Source organism: Papaver somniferum, chromosome 9, assembly GCF_003573695.1.
Source record: "Papaver somniferum cultivar HN1 chromosome 9, ASM357369v1, whole genome shotgun sequence".
Taxonomy (NCBI): Eukaryota; Viridiplantae; Streptophyta; class Magnoliopsida; order Ranunculales; family Papaveraceae; genus Papaver; species Papaver somniferum.
Window position 1 is genome coordinate 110,847,714 of NC_039366.1, and position 27,624 is coordinate 110,875,337.

At 37.4% G+C, this 27,624-nt stretch overlaps 3 protein-coding genes and 1 long non-coding RNA gene across 5 annotated transcripts; 2 read left to right on the forward strand and 2 right to left on the reverse strand.

Annotated features, from left to right (window-relative positions):
* Nucleotides 1-253: 253 nt before the first annotated feature.
* LOC113308377 lies at nucleotides 254-1,847 on the reverse strand. Its single transcript, XR_003339716.1, has 2 exons — nucleotides 1,625-1,847; nucleotides 254-849 (listed from the first exon to the last, which is right to left on the reverse strand). It is a non-coding gene; the product is annotated as an uncharacterized LOC113308377 (long non-coding RNA).
* Nucleotides 1,848-6,584: 4,737 nt separating this feature from the next.
* Nucleotides 6,585-13,709, forward strand: LOC113311135 (DNA primase small subunit-like). Its single transcript, XM_026559984.1, has 17 exons — nucleotides 6,585-6,722; nucleotides 6,951-7,080; nucleotides 7,218-7,268; nucleotides 7,373-7,548; nucleotides 7,856-7,927; nucleotides 8,010-8,121; nucleotides 9,014-9,098; nucleotides 9,184-9,235; nucleotides 9,325-9,383; nucleotides 9,465-9,580; nucleotides 9,669-9,793; nucleotides 9,898-9,960; nucleotides 10,041-10,098; nucleotides 10,724-10,797; nucleotides 11,982-12,036; nucleotides 12,503-12,579; nucleotides 13,339-13,709. Exons 2-17 carry the CDS (start codon nucleotides 6,954-6,956, stop codon nucleotides 13,402-13,404), a joined length of 1,368 nt encoding a protein of 455 aa, XP_026415769.1. The 5' UTR covers nucleotides 6,585-6,722; nucleotides 6,951-6,953; the 3' UTR covers nucleotides 13,405-13,709.
* Nucleotides 13,710-21,578: 7,869 nt separating this feature from the next.
* Nucleotides 21,579-23,296, forward strand: LOC113311137. The gene is made up of 3 exons (XM_026559987.1): nucleotides 21,579-21,955; nucleotides 22,176-22,414; nucleotides 22,898-23,296. The coding sequence occupies exons 1-3, from the start codon at nucleotides 21,725-21,727 to the stop codon at nucleotides 23,067-23,069; spliced, it is 642 nt and encodes a 213-aa protein (XP_026415772.1). The 5' UTR covers nucleotides 21,579-21,724; the 3' UTR covers nucleotides 23,070-23,296.
* On the reverse strand, nucleotides 23,263-25,670 carry LOC113311136 (reticulon-like protein B5). Of its 2 annotated transcripts, none has more exons than XM_026559985.1 (6): nucleotides 25,524-25,670; nucleotides 25,152-25,341; nucleotides 24,525-24,705; nucleotides 23,967-24,108; nucleotides 23,799-23,868; nucleotides 23,263-23,693 (listed from the first exon to the last, which is right to left on the reverse strand). In XM_026559985.1, the coding sequence occupies exons 2-6, from the start codon at nucleotides 25,330-25,332 to the stop codon at nucleotides 23,524-23,526; spliced, it is 744 nt and encodes a 247-aa protein (XP_026415770.1). In that variant the 5' UTR covers nucleotides 25,333-25,341; nucleotides 25,524-25,670; the 3' UTR covers nucleotides 23,263-23,523. The 2 variants fall into 2 exon arrangements, with proteins under 2 accessions (XP_026415770.1, XP_026415771.1); XM_026559986.1 differs by having other exon boundaries at nucleotides 25,473-25,612.
* Between the last annotated feature and the right edge of the window lie 1,954 nt (nucleotides 25,671-27,624).

Sequence of the window (27,624 nt, forward strand, 5' to 3'; positions counted from 1 at the left end):
ATCATAACAGAGACTTACCGGAGAAAGGTCAGCAACAGCGTAATCCCGTAGAAGCATCACGAACAACATATTACCTCAAAAGCGATTATATATTGAAGACTAATATCCATTTGAACTCAATATGATAATCATAAGCAAAAGAAGTGTGCTTACCAGGGATTGATATCCCCTCGGGTGGCTACTAGCACTTCAACTGACCTGCACTGCAATCACCTGCGCAATAAAGTATAATAGAACCCAAACCACACATACATAAAAGAAAAACTGATTATATTAGTACTGCCGGTTCACATAGATACATTAGGATTCAAAGTTTTTCCTAAGATACAACTGTAGTGCAACTGCATCTACATTTTAGCATGTTAAGCACATGTACAGAAGTGTGAACATATATAAGCAAAAAAGATAACAGCCATATATGTTTGTCAGTTATCGAGCGTTAATTGATGGTTAAGATATCAATGGAGAGTTTCATTACATATCTCCAAAAAAGTAGGTCGACCGCCAACCCAACTAGTCCATCTTGATGCACTTATTTGGATGAATCACGTACCCTCCAACAACAACATCTTTAAAGATGTCAACAAACTTGTTAGCTTTTACGACTGGTGCATCTGGCATGAGAATCTTATCCACCAACACCTTTCCAAGATTAGCTGGTACAATAGAGCCGTGATACATACGTCCCATAGCACCAGTACACAGACTACCAACACCCAAAACTTCCTCATCCATGTTCAACAATGAACATGGATGCATTTCAACACTTGCTGATGATCGAGCTGGTGATATGGTTTGCCCAGGTGAAGGTGTTTGAGCAGGTGAAGGTGCATCAGCGACCGAATTATTCTGAAAAGGTGAAGCATTTTCGATCAATGAAATGAATACAACCAAACAATAGAGCTAGGTCATGAAGTTATCGTGATTTCTTTTCACTCAGAACTTCAAAGCTACATGTTAGAATTCAAGTGTATAAACTCCGCCAGTTTCCATTCCATGAAGTTGATATTCCCACTTGAAGTCTAACATGTAGTTATGAATTGAATCACAATAACCTGCTAACCAATTTTATTCTGACAAATCCACTTCATTCATCTCCTGTTCTCATCAAATGATATATTACTCTTCCTAAGTTCAGTTCATACAAAGTACTTTAATTACAAGATCTTACAAATTACTTAAAAAACTTCCTCAGTTCAGTTCATACAAACCTACATAACTTCCTAAATTCATAATTTAAACAAACTAGTCCAGATGATATATTACTCTTCCTAAATTAGTTCATACAAAGTACTTTAATTACAAGATCATACAAATTACTTTAAAAACTTCCTCAGTTCAGTTCATACAAATCTACATAACTTCCTAAGTTCATAATTTAAACAAACTAGTCCTGGTGGTAGGGTTGTCGAAGCCCTTAGGTTAAGGACAGAAACATCCACTCAACGAAGAGTGAATGAGCTACAAGTAGCTTTTCAGAATCACCACTAGGACTATTTATAATTTTCAGCAAACATCCAAATCTCGGACATGCTATTATCATCTAAAATCAAAACAACTTCACAAAAACAATATTAAAAGTACAATCAAAATAACTGCACTACTAGTTCATAGAAACGTATACCTTGTTAAATCTTCCAAATTCAATTCTGACCACTTCTTCTATGTTCAAACTCTGATGAGCAAACTGTAATCATATAACAATAACAAACCATAAAATCAGTTAAATTCTGAAACCCTAAACTAAAAATAGATCAAAACCCCTAAAATAGCTAAACATAAATCAATAAATTCTACTTAGACCTTCTATGTTTTTCAGTTCTTCAGAGTTCTTTCTTCAAAGTAGACCAGCTCCTCAACCTTGACAAACCCTGCAATGGAAAAGATAAAAATAGTATTAGATTCACATATGAAACATTTAAATCGAAAAAGAAAGAAGAAATCAGAAAACTGAAATCGGAAACAATAGATTCATAGATGAAACCCTAAAATCGATCCACCAAATTGAAAAGCTAAAATCGAAATCCCTAACATCGAAAAAGGATTCAGAGATGAACCCTAGAAACGATAGACTAAAATAAATAAATAAAAAAGAATAAAACAAATTCACATATGTAACCTGAAATCAAATACCCTAAACTCATGAAACCCTAGAATCGATTAACTGAAATTGAAAAACTAATACTGATAAACACTTACCAGATCGAATACGAGCAACCAAAACTCTAAGATTAAAAGTTAAGATCGACACTGCTATGAAATTTCAGTTGATATCAAGGGAAAAAAAGCATCTTGCAGGAGCAGAAAAAAAAAGATGGTGAGGAAAAATGAAAATGGCTTGAGCTTCCCTGAACTTTCCAAGTATAGGTAGATAAGGTTCAAGAGGTGGAAAAATAAAGCACTCATACTGACCAAACTTTGACTTGGGCGTAAAAAAACGTCAAAGTATTTCCGACCACACGCGTGCTTCGCATGCATGAACTACTCGCCGTTGCTAGTCGCAACCGAATAAGCGATGTCGCTAAATTAGCAACAGAATATATCTCCGTTGCGAAAAAATAGCAACGAAGATTAGCAACAGAAATTTCGCAACGACGATAGTTCTATTGCTACTCTGGGTTGCTATATCCTAAAAATGGTGTAGTGCACCGTGCCAATGACAAACCATGCCAGCCACGCCATCGTGCCAATGGCAAACCATGCCTGCCACGTCTCCGCTCCAAGGCATGCGAACCATGCCAGCCGCACCACCGTGACAATGGCAAACCATGCTAGCCACGTCTCCGCGCCAAGGCATACCAACCATGCCTTCCGCACCACCGCGCCAATGACAAACCATGCCAGCCACGTCTACTCGCCAAGGCATGCCAACCATGCCAGCCGCACCACCATGCTAATGGCAAACCGTGCCAGCCACGTCTCCGAGCCAAGGCATGCCAACCATGCCAACCGCGCCACCGTGCCAATGGCAAACTATGTCAGCCACGCCTTTATGCCAAAGCCACGTCAGCCCTACTACATGTCGCTGGATGCCAAAACGAAGGGTTGCAACAATCAACGACCACCCTTCCATCTGAGATGCAGATTTTAGCCGTCCAAGGTCGCCAGCTAACGCGTGGTAACCTTTAGCCCAACGCCAAGCCCTAACTTTGGCCGCGCCCAAACTAATGCCAAACCCTAGTTTTTGTCCGCGCCTAACTATGCCAAAATCCTAGCTTGGTCACGCCTAAACCGTGCCAAAGCCATGCCGGCCACGCCTTCATGCCGCTGGCTGCCAAAACGAAGGGTTGCAACGATCAACAACCACCCTTCCATCTAAGATACAGATCTTAGCCGTCCAAGTCCGTCACCGAACTAAAAGACTTGTGGCGACCTTTTGGCCTTGACGCCAAATTATTTGGCTTGTGCCACCAAAATCTAACTTAGGCCATGCCGCCACCCCTCCTGAATTCTTCCTGGTTTTTACTGTCGGGATGTTTTCACCACCCAAACGAGCTCAAAATCTAAATATTCTCACGTGAGGAGATAGAGAATTCTTTTCTGATCGAAATGGAGTGGCGGATCATCAAAATCGGAGTCCTTACGTGAATTCTACGTCGATTCTAGTAAAGGGCGCTAATTAGGGTTTCGGTATGTCAAACCCTAATTTAGACACAGCCGCACACTTCCGGCGGCTCCCTTCCAAGCCGAAAGCGACTCCCTTGCAAGCCGCACACTGCCAGCAGCTCCACTTCACACCAAATCCATGTCGGCCATGCAACCATGCCGCTGGGTTCCAAACGAAGGGTTGCAACAATCAACGACTACCCTTCCTCCTGAGATACGAATCTCAGCCATACAAACTTACCACCAAACGATTTGTGGAAATCCCTTGGTCACGGCACCAACCTGGCTACGACTCCTATCTTTTGGTCACTACACCAACCTGGCTACGACGCCTATCCTTTGGTCACCGCACCAACCTGGCTACGACGCCTATCCTTTGGTCACGACACCAACCTGGCTACGACGCCTATCCTTTGGTCACAGTACCAACCTGGCTACGACGCCTATCCTTTGGTCACGACACCAACCTGGCTACGACGCCTATCCTTTGGTCACGACACCAACTTGGCTACAAACGCCAAATTCTTTGGCCACGCCTAAACCGCGTCAAGGCATGCCGACCATGCCACATGTGCCAATGGCATGTCGTGCCATCCACCTTGCCGCGCGTAACCATGCCATCCTTTCTTTCACGACGTTGGCGGCCAAAACGAAGGGTTGCAACAATCAACAACCACCCTTCCATCTGATACGCAGATCTTATCCGTCCAAAGTCACCAACCAACGCATGGTAAACTTTGGCCAAAACCCTAGTTTTGGCCACGCCTAAACCGCGCCAAGGCATGCCGACCATGCCACATGTGCCAATGGCATGTTGTGCCAGCCACCTTGCCGCGCCTAAACCATGCCAACCTTTCCTTCACGGCGTTGGCTGCCAAAACGAAGGGTTGCAACAATCGACGAACACCTTTCCATCTAAGATGAGGATCCTAGCCGTCCAAGTTTACCAGCTAACGCATAGAAACCTTTGGCCCGACGCCAAGCCCTAATTTAGTCGCGCTCAAACAATACCAAAACCCTAGTTTTTGGCCGCGCCTAAACTATGCCAAAATCCTAGCTTGGCCATGACTAACCATGTCGGCCATGCTTTCATCCCACTGGCTACCAAACGAAGGGTTGCAATAATCAACGGGTACCCTTCCTCTCAAGATGCAAAATCTCGACCGTCGAAGGTCACCACCGAGCCGGCAAGTCTCCCAAGCTCAACTTGCCAAACAGCAGCAACATGCTACATGTTTTCCATGAAAACACTCGAGACATCAACACATGTCACAAACTGGGGATGCTCATTGGGGTATTGGTTTGGCGGTTTACACCGTGCGGCGTACACTACGCCCGTTACAAGACAGTGTCATAAGGATGAGGCGGTTAGTAAATACATGGAGCAATGGTGAAACGCTTTCCTTCATTATGGAACATCAATTCCAGGCGTTACCGGTTACCACCTCCTCCCATTTACTCACCCGTTTCCATTTCTTACGAGACCAGAGTACGTTTCACTTCGACTTGTATAAATAGGTCTTACCTATTTCCACCGAACAAGAGGTTCTGGTCAGGAGCATACAACACTCAGAAAACATTTTGCTAGCTTCCCACGTTCTGATACAAGTCGTCAAACAACTACTTTTCCGGAATCAACTATTCTGGTCTCAACACTCTCTTCGCTTCCCTCCCCAAAACCAACCCTTCTCCTTCACTTTGTGACCGAAGCAAGTCTGGAACGACCATTTCTTGGTTTAGGCTGGATTTGTACAGATTGATCTCTCGAATCTAAAGTATTCCCTTGCAGTACATTGTTTAGGGTTTAAGCTTGCTTCTCATCCACAACACACGAAATTACCGAAACCAGCAGAAACTGTTTTCACCCTCAAACACCTGTATATAATGTTGTTACAGATTTATCGGCACATGTCTCCAACATTCAACAATACCTCGATGTTTTTCGCAGCACTTCGATAACACCGAACAACGAACGCGAATGGATGTAGCACAAACTCTTCTTCAACTCTTGATGACACATGCAAACTCTTAAATTTCTAGTACTAGTTTTATGACTCAAAAAAACATACACTTGCAATGGAGAAAGATTGGGGTTTATATAGGTTTAGAGGTGACTCTTGGAGAAGTCCTTTCATGAAGAGTCACAACCCTTAATGGAGAGTCACATCCCTTGGGACAAGACACTAATGTTGAAAAGACTCAAGTGAGTTGACACACCTATTCATATTTCTATTCAAAAATTCCAACAATATGTAACTTTCAATTGCACTAGAAAGATGCGTGTGTAACTTCTAGTTACACATGCTAAGAAATTATTGTAAATAAATCTTAAAGTAATTCATTTTTTTTTAATGTTATGTCTATTTTTTTTGATGTGTAACTTCACATTACACATGTCATATGGATGTGTAACCTCTGGATACACATATGTCATATGCATGTGTAACTTCTGCTTACACATGTCATACGCATGAGTGACCCTTTCATACCATACCCGTGTGTAACTTCTGGATACACATGCTCGTTGCATGTGTAATTTCTGATTACACATCCATATATTATTGGTGGGAGGCGGTGGTTGGTGGTGGTGGTCGCCACGACGGTGGTTGGTGGTGGTGGTTGTTGTTGTTGGTGGTTGGTGGCGGTGGTGGTCGTAGGCAGTGGTGGTCGGAGGTGGTTTGACATTGGTGGTGGTGGTCGGAGATGGTTTGACGGTGGTGGTTGGTGGTGGTCAGAGGTGGTTGGTGGTGGTGGTGGTCGGAGGTGGTTGGCGGTGGCTGTGGTGGTCAGAGGTGATTGACTATATTTTAATAATTCTGAGCCTAAATTTAAATTTTATTTAGTTATGGGTTTGACAAAATACATAAAGATATCAAAGTCTTTTAATATTTTGGGGCCTAGATTTAAACTTCTTTTAATTAAAGGTCTGATATTATGGATTATCCATGGGTGGGGCGTTAGCATTAGTTCCCCATTAAAAAATCTACCGACTCTTACAAGTTTCCCGCTAAATTTTGGATCCATATATATCTTTCCCGCCGATTATCTCTCTAAGAAACGAGGCACAAGCGCACAGCAAGATTAGCTAATAAGTCGTAACCATCACTGTTAAGCTGGTGAGTTTCTCTCCATTTTTACTTTTGTCTGTACGGTTTGTTTCTGGAAAATGTTTATATCAGTTCTTTAAAGAAATTTAATACTTTAAAATTCCATTCAATTATGTTAGGGTTTTCTTTTAATTCGAATTTCTTAAATTTCGATTGTATATAAATTTGTGGAAAAAAAAAAGGTTTGGGTTAGTTTGGAATCTTTCTTTACTGATTTAGGGTTATTTCGAACTCCAGAAAATGACGAAAGAAGAAATTGAGAATGATAGAGATGATATGATGATTGACGAAAAGGAACAACAAGGATTTCCGCTAATGCAGTGCGCCCAAGAAGAATTTGATCCCGACCAGCTGAATATGTATTATGGTAATTCTTTTTTCTGTAAAGCCTTTTTTTTCTAATTAGGTCTATGACTCTATTGTTAGTTTAGGGGTTTTGTCTCATTTTTGTGCTTTTCCCCTTAACCCCTCATTGAAGTATTTACTTTCTTGTCATTGTTACAGTGAAGCTTTTTCCTTATGCTGATATCTATAAATGGATGTCTTACGGAAATGGTATTGGAAATCTTGATAGACTACTTGTGGCATTTTAATATACTCCTATTCAAGTGCTTCTTCATTTTAATTTGATTTTTGTTTCTGTTTTTATATGGGTTTAGATCGGAAGCATCCAGCCTGTGACTTATCTTACTTCGGACGAAGGGAATTCTCATTCATCTTGGGGAATGATGTATATTTGCGTTATCAATCGTTTAACAATGCTGCTCAGATGGAAAACTCCATCAAAAGCAAGTGCCCATTTAAAATTGATATCGGTGCTGTATACAGTGTAGATGTATGATTTCATTTCCTTCTCATAAATTTTGACATTCAAAGAGAGTGCTTTGAACTTCACTCACAATTGACAAAGATAATGGCCAAAGCTTGATCTGGAGAAATATACTTAGTGACTATAGGGCCTCCTTATATGTATGCAGCTGTGAGCTGTCTGTTAGTCGTCTTTGTGGACTAGTTTTATTAAAGAAACAGATTTCCTTCCCATACTGAAAAGAAGAACTTTTTGTTTTTTATTTTTTGAGCTGTTAACTTGTGAAAGTATCTTGGAAGATTGTTTTTGCCTTTAACTTAAATATTTTCTACAGCCTGCTAAGCGTAATGCGTATGCTGGTGAGAATGCATTCACTCCGGTGGAGAAGGAGTTAGTTTTCGACATTGTAAGCTGCTGAGCTTCTTTGCTTTTAAATAAGCATTATTGAGATTCACTGCCTTGAATTTTCAAATTGCATTTTATCGCAGGATATGTCAGATTATGACGATGTTCGATATTGCTGCTCGGGTGCTAATATTTGCAACAAGTGCTGGCCATTAATGACAATTGCTATTAAAGTGATGGATTCTGCACTCAGAGGTAGGAGTTGCTGCACAGTACTATGCTGCACAGTACTATGCTGCATTAGCTATTTATTATATTTAAAATCTTAGAAGAGCTGCCCCATGCTCAGTGTTGTTGAATGAACAGGAGACTTGAACTCGCGGGGTATGAAGTCCCTTTATTATGGGTCCTATTTCTTGAGTACCCTAATCCAGATAGTGACCTAATTGGATGGACACAACCATCCACTCTAATCATGTTTTTTGCAGCCGTATATTTCTCATACGAGTGGAACTTTCCAGCTGATAAGTATTTTTAGCTAATTGAAATTATCTACTTCACGTGCTGCCTCAGTGATTATAATTTTTCTTGTACTCTGGCAAATGGGAAAACTTACTTCTTGCCTTTCCTTTCTGTGAGTTTGCTATTGGAGATACACGACACTTTCTTTAGCACATAGTGGTACAAGTAGGATAAAATGAATACCTCTCTGTTACTTCGATCATTTGAAAGTTTCTGTTGTGCTAACTAATTAGTGTTAGCTATTCTATTTTATTTAATTGGCAATATTTTTTGTCGATAGAAGTTATCATACTACCTGTTCTGAAGTTAATGCTGTCTGCCCCCCTATATGATTTTGTTATTGTGGTATGGCTACTGATGCATGTGTGTTCACTAAACTCTGTTCATGTATCATATTATATGCAAGTATCAAGCTACTAAAGTTAAGGTTTTTCAAGGCCATTGTGTCCATGTATAACGCAGAATCCCTTGATCATAATTTGAAACCTAATCCAGTTATTGAGTAACTGAATAGGATCATTATTTTTCTTCCTCTAATTTCATATGTCATACTTCTTCGTTGAATTATATGGAAAGTGAAATGAACACCTCATACTCTTTTTTTACTTAAAAATCTGTGTTTCAGAGGATTTTGGCTTTACTCACATTCTTTGGGTATATAGTGGTCGGCGTGGTGTTCATTGTTGGGTTTGCGATGCACGAGCAAGAAGGTGGTGTAAATTTAATTTAAGTATTAAATTGTATACGAACTTCGCCTTTATTCAAACGGTTTATATATACTATTGATCCCTGCAGGTTAAACAATGCACAGAGAGCAGCGATTGCAGACTATTTTCATGTGTATAAGGTGGTATAGGGCTAAAGAATCATATGCAAAAATCTCTCTTAGAATCTGATCAATCTCATGGGATCTTCCTAACTTATTATTTCATTCAGGGAAATGAAAATAGCCGTAAGAAAGTTTTCTTAGGAGCCGCTCTTCATCCTTCTTTGGTGTAAGTACAGGTTTTCTTTTGGATATTTTCTGATCTCTCAATTCCTTTTCAAGTTTTACCAAGTAGAACCACATCCTGCAGAAGGTCATATCAACAAGTACTGAGACCCTTCTTTGAAGAGGAATTGCTTTGTGGACAAAGTCTACTTGAAACAGAGGAGAAATTTGAGAAGATTCTTGAAATGATTCCTGATGAATGTATTGAACTAAACTATCTCTTAGCTCAAGTCTTTTTTTAACGGATCTTCGTAAGTTGCAAATCTTAGACGCTTGTATATCCTTGCAGCTATTACAGCTAAGCTTCGGGGTGAATGGCTGGGGAACCATCAGCGGTCCTCAAACTCCAAAGAAGATATTAATCGCGTTCGGTGGGAGAAATTAAAAAGTCATCTGCAGTCAGGCAAGCAGAAGGTACTGACCCATAAATAAAAAGGTGTTTCTATTTGAAATGGTTTTCATTTTATGATGCACTTACAATCACATTTTCTTGATCATTTGTCGTGTTAAATGTGCAGGGGCTTCGTAGGTGTGTCGAAGAAATAGTTTTCTCTTATACCTACCCAAGGCTTGACATGGGGGTGCGGAACTGTACATTTTCCTTCTATTTATAGACCTATTCTCGTTCTGCTCCTGATTTTTAATTTGGTTTCATCTCCAGGTTACAAAACTTACAAATCATTTGCTGAAGGCACCATTCTGCGTGCACCCCAAAACAGGTCAGATAAAGTATCATGAACTGTAAATTAGTTCTAAGGGGTTTACTGAAAAACCACCTGAATCAGCTGTCCTTCTTAAGGCTAAACTTACACAAAAGACGGTTGGGAATGTTAATATTATTTGATACAATCACTAATTTTAGTTCCATATCCTTTAAAAAAGGGCCATCAAAAAATAGGGCACTAGGCCGTGCTCGAATAAAAAAACATAGAAAGGAAGGGTGGCATGTCCTAGTGCAGTATCGATCCACAGCTCAAACAAACAGATAGGGTCCTTTATTTTCCTAGTATTCAAAACAAAAGCATCAACATATCAATTTTTTAAAGAAAAATAACGTAGAATTCGTGGGTAATGTGAAGAAGTTGACAAAGGAATGCTCACTAGCTAATGTAGGTTAATAGTAAATACTTCTTAAAATTATTTACATTTCTACTACTTCTTACTTTAGTGAGGCAAAAGAAGCTAGTAATAGGTCATCTGGTGTATCATTGTGACCAGGCAAAAGAGTGGATATATATGGTGAAATAATTGTCTTCCTCTTTCTGCTTTTACGAGACCCTAGCATTTTTCTCATTATTCTATATGGTTCGAATTTATCAATAGTAAAATCTTGCTGTTTATCAGGACGTGTATGTGTTCCAATTGATCCTGAATGTTGCGAGAAATTCGATCCTATGGCAGTACCTACACTTTCTTCGGTAAGCATGGAAGTATTTGTTTTTACAATTTAGTGCTTAGGATATCCAAGTAATTAAGGTCGTAATGCTTACTGCATACATCTGTGCTACATCATAGAAAGATGAATATGTTGACAATGAAATATAATCTCTAAGCGGTAGAAGTATGTGAACCAGAGAACCCAACCAGAATGAACCCAAATCATTGGTTCATACTTAAGCCTAGCATACGTCTTTTTATGTCTAACTCGTAAAAGCTTAACTGAGCTTTGGTGATTTTGGGAGCACCATTAAAACTTATCGATAAAATGAATATTAGAGTTGCATCTGGGATTATGGAGTATGTTTTCTTGTTTCTCTCTAGATATCAAACTCATCGATATTCTCTCATTGCATGTACATGTTTGCTGTCTGAGTGTTTTTACAAACCTGTCTCTCATTGAAATAATGTTTTTGGTGTAAAGGATCGGTGAAAACATAGTTTTGACGTTGGGAAAAAAGGAAAGGTATACTATATTTATCCGGGAAGAATTCTCTTAGTGGTTTCATTTAGCATGAAAAATGTTACCAAGTGAATCTGTTTAGATCTTCAGTCACCTGAAAAGGTCATTTTATTGACTAAAGGCGGTTTGTGCTCATATGAAACCACAGAGATAGAGTATACAGAATAAACAAGAAAAAAATCATTCACAAGTTCTTTTGTCAAGACTACAAGTGTAGATTCTGAACCCCACTTAAAGTTCTCCCAAAGTGATACAGGCAAACTGAAAACCATATAATCTCCCAAAATCAGTGTCAGCGTGACAGTGATAGAGGACATTTGGTATGTGTGTTCACGTGGGACAAATGCATCAGTTGTTGGACACAATGAGTTAGACAAATATGAAATGTGGACAGTGACACTTACGTGCATAGTTTTTGGTTACTGTTTGTTCAAGTAGACTAGAAACTTTTTCATATACATGCACCATATTAAGTTGTATTAAAATATTTTGTTCAAAGCTCACACATTTTTGCACAAGTAAACACAATAAGCACATCTAATTATGGGTAGTGTCCTAAACAGTCTTTGTTAGCTGCACAGACAAAAACAGAAAGTGAAATGTCCTTGTTACATGGATTAGATTTCAACTATTGACTTCTTGTGGTAATGATTGTTGTGTTATAAAGTAAAATTTCCTAACCTTGATTTTTGCTACCCGCAGCTTAAAAAAGAACTGGACAAAGGAAAGCTTGAAAATGGAGAAGGCAAAAAATTAGGTAACCATTCTATTAGTACTCTATTGTATGCAATAACAGGAGCCTGCATTGAACTAGAATAAACTTATTACTTATTAGCTATCTCCATTTTTAAAGTCAGTAAGATGATATTTCTGTTAATTACATCTTCTTCTATTAGTACTCTATGTCTATTGTATGCAATAACAGGAGCCTGCATTGAACTAGAATAAACTTATTACTTATTAGCTATCTCCATTTTTACGGTCAGTAAGATGATTATTCTGTTAATCACATCTTCTTAAAGATATGAATGAAGAGTGATAGTGTCGTTTGGGATTCATTTTTTATTTTTTTGTTAGTCTACCTGAAAGGCACTTTGATTTTCGTATCTGCCTAACAGTTCAAACAGTAACCTGTTATGTTAATTGCTAATCTCATGTTAATTGCTTTTGGTTGGTGGGAATGGTAATAATCCGTTGATTGGTTTTGTTGTTGGTTACGGCAGAAACTGGCAGAACCTCGCTGGATAAATCACTCAAGGTTTTCAGAGATTTCCTGGAGCCATTATTGAAATCTTGCAAGGTCTTTCTTTAAACTGTGTTATCTTCATGTTCAGTCTGGTTTATAGGAAAACTAGAGGTGTGGCAAATTAGACTGTATAGTTGTCAGTTGATCTCTGAAAGGGCCGTGTTACCTCAGTATATACTCCATGGTACTACATACTCAAATTGAAATAGTTGATGATGGAATATTCGGATGGATGAAAATATTGATGGAAACATCAAAATTACCAAGAAACAATATATTTAACAGGATTAGCTGCAACTATATATGTTTATTTAGGACCATATGCCTTGGTCAGAGTTATTCCATCAAGAAAATCTATTTTCAGTGAGAGCTATCTGATAGCAGGATATTAGGATGCAAGGTCAGTGGTGGACCAACATTTTGGTTACTTGGTATTTCTAAGACGGAGTTTGGTATCTTCAGGGAACTGTGTTACCAAATGGTATCACAGGGGAATGCATCATAGAATTGCAACCATGATCAGGGTCGTATTATATTGTAGCTTACTGCTTTGGACTGAGTTTGACTTGTTTTCAAAGTGCGCGAATGCCAGTTGCATGTCTTGTAGGTGGGAGAGTGGGGACTGTGGGGGCATAAACTCTCCTCACGATAATGGGTTAATTTTTAGCACTGAAGGGTGGGTGGGTATCATCAAAAGTGGACACATTTGCATTTGGAGGATTACAGGCTGTTCTCCAATTAGTTAATATTAATTGCTCATTTGAATAATAATCTATGCATCTCACTTTCTTAATACTGGATTTGTTGTTGCAGGAAGAGATGGAAATATCCTATAACGCAAAACTTCAACAATCAAAGAGCTCTTCTTTAACTTGGTAGTGTCTCGGACGAGGATATCAACAAAGCCGTCTTATAGAGTAGGCCACCCAGGCCATTGCCTACAGCCTTAAATGTTGAGGCCAAAAAAACACATTGGTAGCCAATGTGTTTTTTTAGGCTTGGGCCATGGGCCAGTATGTCAAAAATTATCTGTAGTCGCGAATTATTTGGCTATACAGCCTGATCCGATCTGAATCAGACCGGGTTGGTAGCTGATTCACTCATTTCCTATTTTACAAAAATAGCTTCTAAAGGGAATTCGACTGCAACATTTTTCTTTTAATTAATTTATTTATTAAGGCGAAGATTAGTCAAGGTTTATATATTTTAGGAATTAAGCATTCATAGTCTTTATAATTGGGTAAAAAAGCAGTAGTTGAAACAATTCCCAATCATAAGCATTAACTTTTGAAGGAGTTGTTCGTCGCGATCTTATCCCCTTGATAGCATTGGTATACTTACGAATCTTGATCCTGCTACCTTCATAGTTACATCACAATGTTGGTTGTTTCTTGACACCGGTGTCTTAGTCTATAGTTGGTGTAGAACATAATAAATATAGGTAGTCCAATTTTTGTTGGTATTGTTAAACCTTCTTCAGTAACTAGTCTAAAATTTGACAAATACTTCAATGTTTGAACATTGAAGTGATCCGTTGGTGTTGATGATGGTTGTATGGGCCGAGTAATTGATGGATTGGCAGTTGTTGTTGTTGTGATGTGGTGTATGACTGTCGTCCCTACCTTATGTGTGCACCTTTTGTTTTTGTTGTTGATGGCTGTCGCCCCTATCTTATGTGTGCACCTTTTTTTTCTGTTGTTGATGCAAAGCTTGCATAGAAAACTCATGTTGTTAATGACTCGCAAGACCTCAAGGTATTCTTATTACTTCTAAGATAATTGTTTAGAAACATAGAAAGAAAATAGAAAATACTAGACCTAAACAACAAGTAACATACTTGACTAAACTATTCATAAACAGAAAGGAAATACTAGTCTAATTATGAAAAAACTAGTGGAAGCTATTGGACAAGTTTATTGGTAATTTTTATTTATTTAATTTTGAGTATTTTACTGTCTTTCAAGATAAATCCTTAAACCCACTATCCTCTGCCAGATTTGTCCTTAAGTTGATTATCGATACCAAGCTTCCTATAAGAGATGAGATTCTAGGCAGTCCACAAAATTATATGTAGATATTTAGTCTTCAAATAACGATATTTCTCATAATTGTATTATGTTTTGAGGTAATATGGTATTGGTCTTGGTTTTATCATGTCTGACTTGACATGTTGGTTCAAAGGCTGCAGTATTATCGCGCAGGCTTAGCAAGGAATCCTGAAAAAGCTGAAGTCCTGCCATTTTTGAAGCAATAAAATGGGATATAATCTACAATAACAATGATGTCAAGAAATTTATAACTTACGAGGGGATTTTAAAAATTTATTTTGTATTACCCATTTTTAAAATTGATAATAGGTAGACCCTCTGTCGTCAACTATACATTCCGTCCATTGTTCATTGACTCAACAATACAATATACTTAGCAAAAAATTTATAACCTCAAGTTCTCCTTCCCCGGATGTTTTTCAGCCTGTTTTGCGTGGTTCCAAGTAAAAATGCTAAATCAAAACATAGAATCAACTTGAAAGCTCTTAATCAAGTTTTTAGATGAAACCACTTGGATGAGCTCGTAGACGTATTCTTTCTCTTTTTTCAAATCATTTTTTTCCTCCATAAGGCTCTCGCTTTACGTCCCTTTCCTATATTTCCTTTTTTTTTTTGTTTTTTTTTCCTTTTCATTTATTGATAACTTTTTCTAATGAATTTAGTTCAAAAAATAAATGAAATATGATATTAAATAATTATATATTTAGATTATGTTTTTGAATAATATATGATGGTAAAGATAAACTAGAAGAATATTACATTTAACTTCTAAGGGGTGCACGTGTTATATGGATTTATAATATGTACGGGTTTCCATTCCAAGATCTAATGGATTGTAAGGCATATTCCTATGTGCCATGTTAAAAACGTTTATTTGGCATACTAGGTGGCATGGAAAATCAGTTGCGTCACTATTGGAAAACAACTGAGCGATAGTGTTTCTATCGACATGTATTGACTACAACGATGGCAATATTATGAATATTGCTGGCGGTGTAATTATCATCGCTCGATGGACGCTACATCGTTCAACGACTATTTCCCCATATTTCATCCTTATATATACGCCCCTTCACTTCATCAAATTACTTACACCTATTTCTACATATATTTAACGTATTATTTTACCCCTAGTATAAATCTTAAATTATATAATCATCAATTGCGAAATCCAATGAAGAGAGGAATATAATTATAAATCGGTTGAAATTACAACAAGAAATGCATCAAAGGAGATTACAATAATTTGATGATGAGACAGCTGAAGATAAAGAACTAATCGACACTCTGACGCTCATACATTCAGGCCAAATACCTAGAGTTCCAGAGCCAAAATAAGTATTCTCAAGAGGATATGTGTATCGAGGGAGGGAATGGTTCCACCAGAAGCTGATGTACGATGATTGTCTTCCCAATTACGTGTACTCTGATCAAAATTTCGAAGGTCGATTCCGGATGCCTCGGCACCTAGTTTCAAATAATATTGAGGAGCTTTGTCGAGTAGAACCTCCATTTAATTATCAGTTTGATGCAGTACATGTTAAAGGTCATAGTCATAAACAAAAAGTTACTTCGGCTCTAAGGATTCTAAGTTATGGAAAACCAGCAGATGTGAACGATGAGTACCTTCGTATTGGAAAAACAACTTCATGCACTTATCTTTCATTGTTTTGCGAAGTAATAATTAATCATTTTGGTTCATTGTATTTACGAAAATCAACAGAGGAACATGTTAGACAAATATTAAGTGAGAATGGGGATAGGGGATTACCATGAATGCTAGGTAGTCTTGACTGTATATATTGGGTATGAGTATGGCATGGATTCCCTACTTATTGGGTCGGTCAATATAAGGGTCATTACTCGAAACCAAACGTTATTCTTGAAGCTGCTGCTTCTTTTTGGTCTTCCGAGTTCACAAAATGATATTAATGTTTTGCGCAAGTCGTCTCTATTTGAAGATCTAAAGTATGTAATTTGTCCCCAAGTCCGTTTCACAATCAATGGCCATCAATACACTCACGGGTATTATCTTACGGATGGTATCTATCCAAAATGATCAACCTTAGTTCAATGTTACCGTCATCCCCTGGCGGAATTTTAACAAACACCAAATGACGTTAAGGAAGGATGTGGAACGGGCTTTTGGAATTTTGAAGAGGAAGTTCGTTATCATTTATGGGCCATATAGTGGTTTAAGTCCTTGTAAAATGCACAAGACTATGCTCACGTGTACAATATTACATTACATGGTAATTTAAGAAACTCATTGTGAAAAAGGGGTGGACTAATGAAGATTTGAGGCCAGAGATTCAACCTCAAAGAGGCATGCATGCAAGAAACTATGGGCAAATGACTAATTACATTCAAAACCATAATTTGTATGACAGTTTAAAATAAGATCCGAGAGTGAATCTTTGGGCAGAGTATGAAAAATCTGGTGGGTGTAATTTTTAGAGCATAGCTCGGTTGAACCCACCAAGCGTTGGTATGTCAAGTTTGGTTGTCATATTTTAGTGAATCAGAACTCATTTAAGAGTCGCTTGATTATGTACTAGAGTCAACTTCGTATAGGTTAGCTTGAAAGTATTAGGATATGAGACATTACAAGTATTGCGAAGACTTGAAGAAGTGAAGAAGTAAGAAGCTACAACGACAACATCATCCTTCCACTCGAGGTTAATGATATTTGACTTAAACTTTTTCATTCCCTAACGTATCTTTCAAGTTGTGTATATTGAAAACAAAACTGCGAAGCATGTTTGAACTCTAGATAGACATAGTATTAAGGAATACAATATGAAGTTTATTGCTTAACCATTAAACTTTGTAGATAATACATCGACATAATCGTTTAAATGCTATTGTGATTATGTATGGGTATGAGGTGAGGATTTCATCCTAGGAAACAATGTTTTTACATGTGTTTTAAGGAAGTAAGTTCATAAACTTGTTATGAATCGAAAAGGAAATCACCAGGCGTTATTGGGATTGTTTGCATATCTTGTGAACATCCAATATGTGTGATTTAGTATAACCTCTCACGACTTGTTTGTGTTCTTGGTAAAACTATTCACAAAGGCCTGACTTATGTATTTGTATGACTTTTATTAGTGAAACCGATCATAAGTAATCACCTGTGAGGTATGATCGAGTTTGTGATTTGTTGAACCGAATTTGGGTAAGGGGGAACCGATCCTATGAAGAGGTGCAGTACATCACAAAGGGGAATCGATCCTTGTATGGGGTGCAGCAAGGTTTATAGCAGAAAGGGGAACCGATCCTATGAAAATGTGCAACACGTTTTTAGGCAAAGGGGAACCGATCCTATGGACATGTGCAACACATATAAGTTAGATACCATATATATGTGGGGGAACCGATCCTAGTACCTAGTCAACCGAATTTTGGAAAGCTAGTGTGACTATGCGCAGTACTCACATGGAGGTATAACCAAAACTTGTTTTGGTAGAACCGTTAAACCCATGATTTGTGATGGAGTGTTTCTTAATCAATCGCATGGTTCTTGAAAGTCAGATGAACCAATTCTAAACTTGTTTGGAAGTGTGGCAAATCGGTTTCAAGGTTGTAAGTATGAAAGAGGACTTACAAAGTAAGGATGTCAACATACTTTGAACACGTACAATAATGTTTATATTTTGTTGTTCAAAGTTATTCCTTAATAGCTAAAGGAATAAAATCCCAGGATCGAAATTAAATAAGTTAAGAATCATTTATTTAAGGTTTTTAATTTTATATATGGAAAATGAGAATTAGTAATGTGCATTTACTAGTTGAGATTTTCCAAGGAGATTTTCGGTCATTATTTTGGACAGAGCATTTCCAGGAATTATGGAACCCGAATTTGGAATGTATTGAATATCTTTGAGAATATTTTTCGGTTTTGGAAATTCCTTGGTGTTCAAACTTCCTTGTCTATAAATACTTGAAGTTTGCATTTCTAGCAAACTAATCCTTCGTGATAGCAAACTTCCTCAGAGTAACCTAATTAGGTAAATCTCTTACGACCGCTCAGTTTAAAGTCTTCTTTGGGATTGAGAAGCTCTACGAGTACCGTTGGTGGGAAACTAGATAATTGCGGTTTATCTTGTGTTTTCGATTGATTTGATTGACTAAAGGTGGTTGAACTTTGATTGCACCTAGTTTGTTTATGCTTGAGAATCTTCACTTCTGATATAAGATTCAATCAAAATAGATCGAAGTCTCGACAAGGATCTTTAGACTGTTGTTAGTGCTAAAGACGATCTTGTGATAATCCATTGTTAACAGACTCTAATCTGTGCGTGATTGATCATAAGAGATTCAAGTTGTTGTGTGCAGGTGTTTATTGAAGATTTAAGAAGATTTGAAGACAAAGAAGATATTGAAGATTTGACTTGGGTTTATAATCTTTGGTGTGCACAATACTTGTTTCGGTATAAAGAGGATCCAACTATAATCGGTTTATCCTTGTGGTATATTGGATTGATTAGTTGTGTAGATCGGCATCAATACAATTCTTTGTGATTAAAAGTATTGATTGCAAAATCTTAACGATTACCTTTGGTGATTGAACATAAGATAGATCTAAGAACCTGACGAAGGAGTTTATGTTAAGATAAACAGAAGAGCCTTTGTCCGACTCATATCACTTGGTTGAATAGAGTTGATACCAAACAGATTTGTTGTTCCTTTATTGTTTGGAATACGAACCAAAGGAATTGTTCCAAGTACGTGACTTATTTATAAGTTGCAGGCGTGGGAATACAGACAAAACTAGGTGAACTATAGGTTTAGTTGTTTGGTCTCAACTATTCGAATTTGGTGTAATTTTGTGTAGCGGCTTAATCATGAGAGTATTCAATTTTGGACAAGGTCCCGGGGTTTTTCTGCATTTGCGTTTTCCTCGTTAACAAAATCTTGTTGTGTCATTTACTTTATATTTCCGCATTATAGTTGTTTTATTATAATTAAAGTAAATTACACAAACGTTAATTCCTATTTACTTGATAAGAAATCCTATTGTGTTTGGTTAAGTCCGAACTTTTGTATCAAGTAAACATACTTCGTTGTTGTATTGTCTCGATTTTGTATCCATAGACGATCACACGAAGTGTGAACCGATTAGTTGTAGTGTCTCGACTCAGTCCATAGACAATCATTTTCGGAGAAAGGACTTATAGGTAGGAAAAGTTTTAGCTTGAGGTATATTTGGGTACCCTCGCCTTTTCAGTAATCATTAAGTTTTATTTCATGTATTAGCTTAAACATTTAATTGTTAATTTGTTTGTAGTTTGTTAGTCGATATTAATTTTTATAAAAATATTTAATTGTGTCACTTAAGTGGTTTTCAATTGATCAAGCAATAATCACCCTATCTCCAACAACTAGTTTTTCTCAACGACTTTCAATAAATCCCTTATATATACCACTCATCCCCATTTCAAATTCACATTTTCTACATTAACTTTCTACAAAACATTATACTCTCACTCTCTAATCTCCACGAATATAGCTAATCCTAACATTACTCTAGACGAAGATTTATCTCTTTGCAGAAACTATTTAAAATACTATCCCTAGAGCGGTGAAGAACGTCGTCAAGCTGGTTTAGTCAGTCAGAGTCATTGGGGTAAATCTCATGAGACCTTCTGCAATGACATAGGTAACTGTCACGATTGGGATCATGCACAATTGTCTTTCAATTAATTGACAAAAGAAAACAAGAAAAAGATTTTGTAGCTTTAATTAGCTCGGATTGTAAGTCGATACAGGCTTATGGGTGAAACCTATGATGAAATTTTTGTGCGATCCCGAGAGGAGTGGGGAAGATGTAAAGGAGATAGTTTGGAATACAAAGCTCATTTTCACATCCTTAAGGAGTTTCTCGTTACCCGTATGGACTTTTAATACGATGTAATGATGTTAATGTGGTGTTATGTTGCTTTTATAATTAAGTTAAACTTATTTAGTAGAATGCAACAACATTTTAAATTAAAATCCAACATTTCAGTTTAAATTTAAATTTAAAATTAATACATCATTTACTTTAGAGGTACTATTACATCGAACTCATCATCCTCATAATCACCAGCTAAGTTATTGTTCATTCCAACTTGTCGTTCAATCTATGCTTGTAGCTTGTCAAATTCGAGTTGCCACACATGTTTTTGTTGAGCATTCATAATTGAAGTATCCGCTTGAAGAATGTTATGCTTGTCATAGTCATTGGAAAAAATTTCTTGAGAAAGCAAAAAAAAAATTCGTCTCCATATTTTGAAATTTCCTGTCAACCGTTCTTTGTTTCTCGCCTGTCTTTTGATGTTCGATAAACTCCGCCATGTTAAAACCACCAGGGTCCCCCCCCCTTCCTGAGTTAATTTCTTCCTAGAAGTTTTTTGTTAGCATCGTCATTATCGAGAACTAAGTTGACATTTTGGTTTCTTGGGGTATCTGGTGAAGAATGTGGTAGAATCCATATTACAAGAAATTAAGAGGTATGGAAAAGGTGTGATGAGTTTATCTTGTTTTAGATTAGAAGAATAGTGAGAGATTGAGAAATTCTAGAGAGATTTAGAAGTTCTGTTGTGATTTGAAATGAATTTGAAATTAGGTATTTATAAAGGGGGAAATGCTGGCAGTTGGATGTAGAACTGATGAACGATAATCAAACCGGCGAGCAATAGTAAGGATAGCACTATTCTGATCCTTGAGCGATGAGCTGACCATATAATGATGGAGATTTCAAGGCGTATGCCTATGTGGTATATTTGACACTTTGTCACATACGTTTGCCACTTTCCCTTATCCATAATGGGTATAAAAGTGGCAAATGATGATGTTCGATAAAATGGACTGGGTCGGGTCCACGGGTTGTCAAGTTTTGCTCAGGAGCACCGGAAGACTAGATAGAAGAGATAGAAAATTCTGGGTTTGGGCTTGACAAGTATCAACACAGTGTTGGAAACAAAGCAAACATGATAAAGTGCAAAGTTTAAAAGAAATCTAGCTGTAGAGATTTTGAAGATAAGGTCTCTTCTGCTATTATTGTCTTTGTTTTGGATTTCAGCTTATTTTCTTCTACTTCTTAGTTTCCACTGAAATTTTGGATTGAGAGGTTCAGGAGTGAAACTTCCTAGATTCCTACAGCAATGTTACCGTCCGTAGCATTATCCCTCAGCTCCTGCTCTGGATTTCCAGAAGCACCAAGCCATCACCAAGCTGAAAAAGTTAGTGGGGGTCTCCTCCTTGGTTCCATCAAATTCCCATCTAATAGTAGTTGCAGCTTCAATGGATTATCAGCAAATCCTTTAATTCTCTCTACTACCAGAAAAGTCACTTCTCTAGCTGTTGCTTCCAATCAGCTGGACCCTGCTGTAAAGGTAATTTGAAAAATTCATCAAGCATATTTCTATCTTCTGATTAGTTGTTAAATTCATGTTCATTTCAGAGATTTTCCATGACTTTGAAAATTTGAGTTCTTGTAATTTCCGAACCAATACTTGAATTACACTGTAGGTGTCAAATGGTCATATGTGGAACTTAGATTACTGATTTAACTGATCCTAAAATAATTTACAATGGTAATGTTAATCGTAATAGGTGGAAGGAGGGAAGAAGAAGTATTATTTTCTGGTAGCGAATGCGAAATTCATGCTGGATGAAGAAGAACATTTTCAAGAGCAAATGGTCGAGAGGCTTCGTCTATTCAAAGAGCGTAACATGGAGCAGGACTTTTGGTTAGCTATTGAACCCAAGTTTTTGGATAAATTCCCACAGATCACCAAGAGATTAGGTCGACCTGCCGTTGCTTTGGTCTCCACTAATGGCCCGTGGATTACGTAAGTTTAATTTTGCTCTCAATAATCTAATGGCATCATTTTTGGTTTTCTGACCTGACATATGCACAATGTGTACTACTATGGCTTAGGAGTGTGGAGTCGTGCACTCACTTGTATGCCAAATCGCGCATCATCTAATATGCAAGTGCTGTAATGTATGCTGGGGGTAATTTGATAATATAGAACATAATCCCATAACTAGACGAGGAGGGTTAAAGTGCAGCATGAGACTTGAATATGCAACATGAAGTTTCGAATCTCTGACGGTTTAATTTCTTGCCATAAAGGCTCTACTTTTGGTAGCATGACAGGGTTTTCTCACCCTATTCTTCACATGGGCTTATTAGATACTTAAGTGATGTGCCATGTATAGTACAGTAGCAATAATGTGGTGTAGTACTCAGTTAAGATGGTCCAGGGACCATTTCATTTTACTAAACTACCACAGTTAAATGGCCTGACAATTTGGAGAATTATTTGCAGGTTTATGAAGCTGAGACTTGATAGAGTTTTATCAGAAAGCTACGAAGCAGATAGTTTAGAAGAAGCATTAGCATCAACCCCTACTAATTTAGAGTTCAAGAAACCTGAAAACTGGGTCGCTCCATATCCTAAATACGAGTCTGGTTGGTGGGAACCCTTCTTGTTGCAGTAAGCTGAATCCAACAAGAACACACCAGAGGCATGAAAAGTAAGCTGTTAGAAGTTTTCTTAAGTTTTCTTCTAGTCTGTATGTTAATTAGCTTCCGGCATTAAGCTATACCTTGTAGTTAAATTCTGCAGAGTTCTGTTGTTTTGGTAATAATTTTGTTCAATATCAAATGGATATATGGTGTTAACAACCAACGTAATGTTAATGTCTTACTAATTCATTTGCAAAAAGCAAGTTTCCAATGAGATCAACACATTTCGTACAGGTTCTTCAAGCACATATCAAAACTCAAAAGAAACTCAAAGTAGTCTGATCGCTTACAATATTGGCGAAAGTTAACATATATTAGAACTAACAATAAAACTCTGGAGGAAACGAAAACTGTAGAAAGAGGTTACTGAAGATATTGCTCTTTCAGTGAATTTTGGGTATCTGGTAAATTTTACTTCTTTCAAATTCAGTGCTGTTTTTTTGCCTTGTTCATGGCTTTGGGAAGCTTCTGCAGAACCTTCTCATCAAACACAGCATATTGCTTGTTTAATTCAATCAATGCCTTCTCTGCAAAAGTATCAACCTTATCTTCGTGCTTCTCATACAGAACTGGAAGTGTGTGCATCATCAAATATACTGTGCAAAACAAGTCAAATTTCATTTTCAGGCGAGCAGCCTTAATCAACCAACAGTTAGTTGAATTGTGCAACATACAGTATATGCATAAAGATAGACACTGACCCAAGTAGAAAAGGGTCAAGAAATTGAACCAGCCGCCGACAACTGAGATCACCCATAGAGCAGCAATAACCTGCACATGAATTTCCCACAAATCTAAGTAAATGAGTCAGAAGTTGCAAGGTTTTTTGTGTGACAACCGAGTCAACTAGTCAAGTAAAGAACCATTACCATAAGAAAGTGTTTCAAATTTTTCCCAGAAGACACTTCTCTAAAGATAGCAAAAGCTCGATTTATCTCAAACCTAAATGACAGTGCAGCGCGAACAAAGAGCTCTTCAGGCAGTAAAATCTCAGGGAACTTTGGCGGGGCCCTAGTATTCAACAAGAAGATAAATATTAACTAGAGATTTACAGGAAGCAAGGTTTCCAGAGAGAACAGTAATTAAAGAAAAAACCAGCGGCTCAGAAATTCTGAGTTTCACTTGAAACAAAATGAACTGCAGCCAAAATCTGCTATTCTTAATGCATCTGAATTCTATGTATCAAATAACGAATCATGCATAAAACAGTGGTACAACTGCTATGTTTAATTTTCTGCTCTTCAAGCACGGACTATGTTCTAATAAAGCAGCAGCACTACACTAGAAACTTTTCTGATATTGCTGGCCAAAACACTAACACAATTTATTTGATATGTACAGAAAGCTATTGATGGTTCATGCAAGAACAGGCAATCAATAATGCAACGGAAACTTAATCAAGCCAATTAAATACGAAAGAAACTCACTTGTTGACGAAAGAACCTAGATTAGACCAAAGGAACAATACTGCCAGTGAAAGTATGAGAGCATGGCAAACAAATGTAAGCAAGTGATAGCCAATCCACTCAAATAGCAACCAGATGACAGTCACACCACCAAGAATGGAAGCCGAAGTTTGCTTATCTCTCCAAAGGATAATATCAGCAGCTAAAAAAGGGAGAAAACAGAAACTAGTGAAATGGGCATTCAATAACCATACCTAAATAATTTGCAGAAACCAAAGGAGTGAATGCTGTTATAATAGATTATGGCATTTAAAACTTGATCCTAGATTGGAACTATATCAACCTCCATGAAAATTTACATGAATCCCACACCAAGAATGACAAATTGAAATTATGAAGATTAGCTATCGGAAAGGAAAACATCTGAGAACATGCACAGAAACTGATCCATTGAGAACACAAAAAGAAGCAAATTCATCTATGCCCATAAAACTTCTGACGAGAAGACCACCACTTACTGTAAAATGAAGATTCCGACTACAATCATCTTAAACATGGAACGGAAAAGGGAATCACGCAAACGAATCAACTAAACAAATATTACAAACCTAATCACAAAGGCGAAGAATAATGAAAGAATTTACTCACATCTTCCGCCACCAAGAACGTGATGCACCGGTTTCTGCCTACCAAATAAACGACTCTTTTTGGAAGGCAAAAATTTCTCACTCTCAGATTCAGAATCTGATGAAGAAACTTCATGGTTATGAATTATCTCTGTAATCTTATCCATCATTGATTCAGCATTTTCCACAGTAGGATCCGACATTTTTTTCCCCTAAAATTTTGATAAACACAAAACAAAAAATACAATCACTTAAATCAGACTTATGTCTTCAGTAATAACATTGCTTAATGCAATACTCAAGATTTACACAAATCAAACAAGATCAAAGATATGATTCATACAAATACTACAGGTGAAAAATCTCTGTGAAAAGATACAAAGGTTCTTCTTACCCTCCTAGTAATGTGACAAAAACGGGAACTGGAAATAGGGTTTCAATCTTGTATTTCACTTCTTCTTGAAACCCCAAGTTTTTTTTTTGGTTTTTGGTTTGAATGTCTTAAAAGAAACTGAAAATTTCAAAGAACGTAAACGCAATGAGCGCTGAAGACAGAATTTTCGTATGGTCGTTATTACTGCTTTTATAAATAGAGAGACACTCTCTCTGCCGTTTCAACAATCTTCGGATCCCACACGTGGACCCAATAACGGTCCTTTAGGGTCCTCTACCGATCTTACCCTATGGGCTTAGCGGAATGGAAATTGCCTTCCGCTTCCTCAAATAAATCATTTATTATAAACCTTAAGCAGGAAGAAGGAAAACACAACAAGATTGTTCACAGAGTTGTCAACACTTTCATTTTTAAGAGGTCTGGTGTTTTGCAATGCCTTGGACGCATTATCTTTTACGGCTTTGAATTGCAGTTCATGATCAAAGATCTTTAACTTTCCAACTAAGGTATTTTTGGAAAGTGTTGTAAGGTTATTTCCTTCCATGATGACATGTTTCTTAGATTCGTATCTTGCTGGTAAAGATCGGAGAATTTTCATCACGATGTCCTTTTGGGGAATGGTCTTCCCTGAGGCATAACATACATTACCAATTCCAGTCACTTTTTGATTAAACTCATAAACGAATCTTCATCAGACATACAAAGATTTTCCCTGTCAGAATTTAGGTTTTGAAGCCTAGCTTATTTTTCTGAGGTATCTCTTTCGAATACGGTTTCTAAGATATCCCAAACATCTTTAGACTTAGTGCAAGAAGTCACATGGTGCTGAAGGTCTTGGCTTATGGTGTGGATAATATCATTTAACCCGTCAGAATTATGCTTTGCAGCACTTATCTAGGTTTCGTTATATTCTGCTAGTTCTTTCGCAACAATGTTTCCGTCTCTAACAACTGTCGGAGGATCGTATCATAGTGCTACAAGTTTCCATGTCTGAAAGTCACGAGGTTGTAAAAAGGAACACATAGCAGTTTTCCACCATAAGTAATTTGTGCCATCAAGGGCTGGCAATACGCTTATCGAGATTCCACTACTGTCCATAGAGTCAGATTGATTCAAACACATACTCCCTCTGTTTCAAAATAATAGGCAGGTTTCTGTGTAAATTTACACACAAACCTGCCTATTATTTTGAAACGGAGGTAGTACTTATTAGGTCTTTCACGTGTTTGCCTGCTCTAATACCAATTGAAAACATGGGGGTACTAAAATACACCACCAACTTTTTCTTAGGCAACTTGTATGGACTAAACTCAAATACAATTCTAAGAGTTCAACTTAATGAATCTCAACCAGGAATTATATGAAGAGCTTATATCTCTTTCTCTCACAATCAGAATGCTAATAGAGACAAGTCCGTGAACCTGATTATTCTGTGAGTACTTGAACGATTCCAAAGATCAATATCTAAGATCAATCAAGTCGTATCCAACAAACAAGAATGGATATATCTACTTTGATTGATTAACGTACAACCTGTGATATTTCAATTATAAAGATAAAAATATAATGCAGAAAAAAAATAACACAAACACCAGAAATTTTGTTAACTAGGAAACCGCAAATGCAGAGAAATCCCGGGACCTAGTCCAGATTTGAAGACAAAACTTTATTAAGCCGCTGCAGACACTAGCATACTATCAAAACGTCGTACTGGAATGTAGTTGAAACCGAATTAAACCGTCACAACAATTCAGTTACACTCGCGCTCCTTACTCCTCTTGAATTCCATCAGGACTCTGGGCAATTGATTCCCTTAGATGACGTCCTTTACAGCATAAGAGTTGCTTCAACTCAATTGAAGACTTTAAACCAATCTGCCTCCCATAGATAAGCTTATATGTGATTTTTGTTCTGATCAAAGATCAAGGTAAGGTAGGAAATCTATAGCAATAGACAAAGTCTATCAAACCTCAAAATCATGTCTTATGACTCCCGAAGAGCAGCCTAGATTATTATTCACCTCACAAGTAGAAACTTGTGGAAGCACAAAGTCTCAGACGTAGATACTTTGTGATTTCTATCAAGGTAAGATCAGGATACA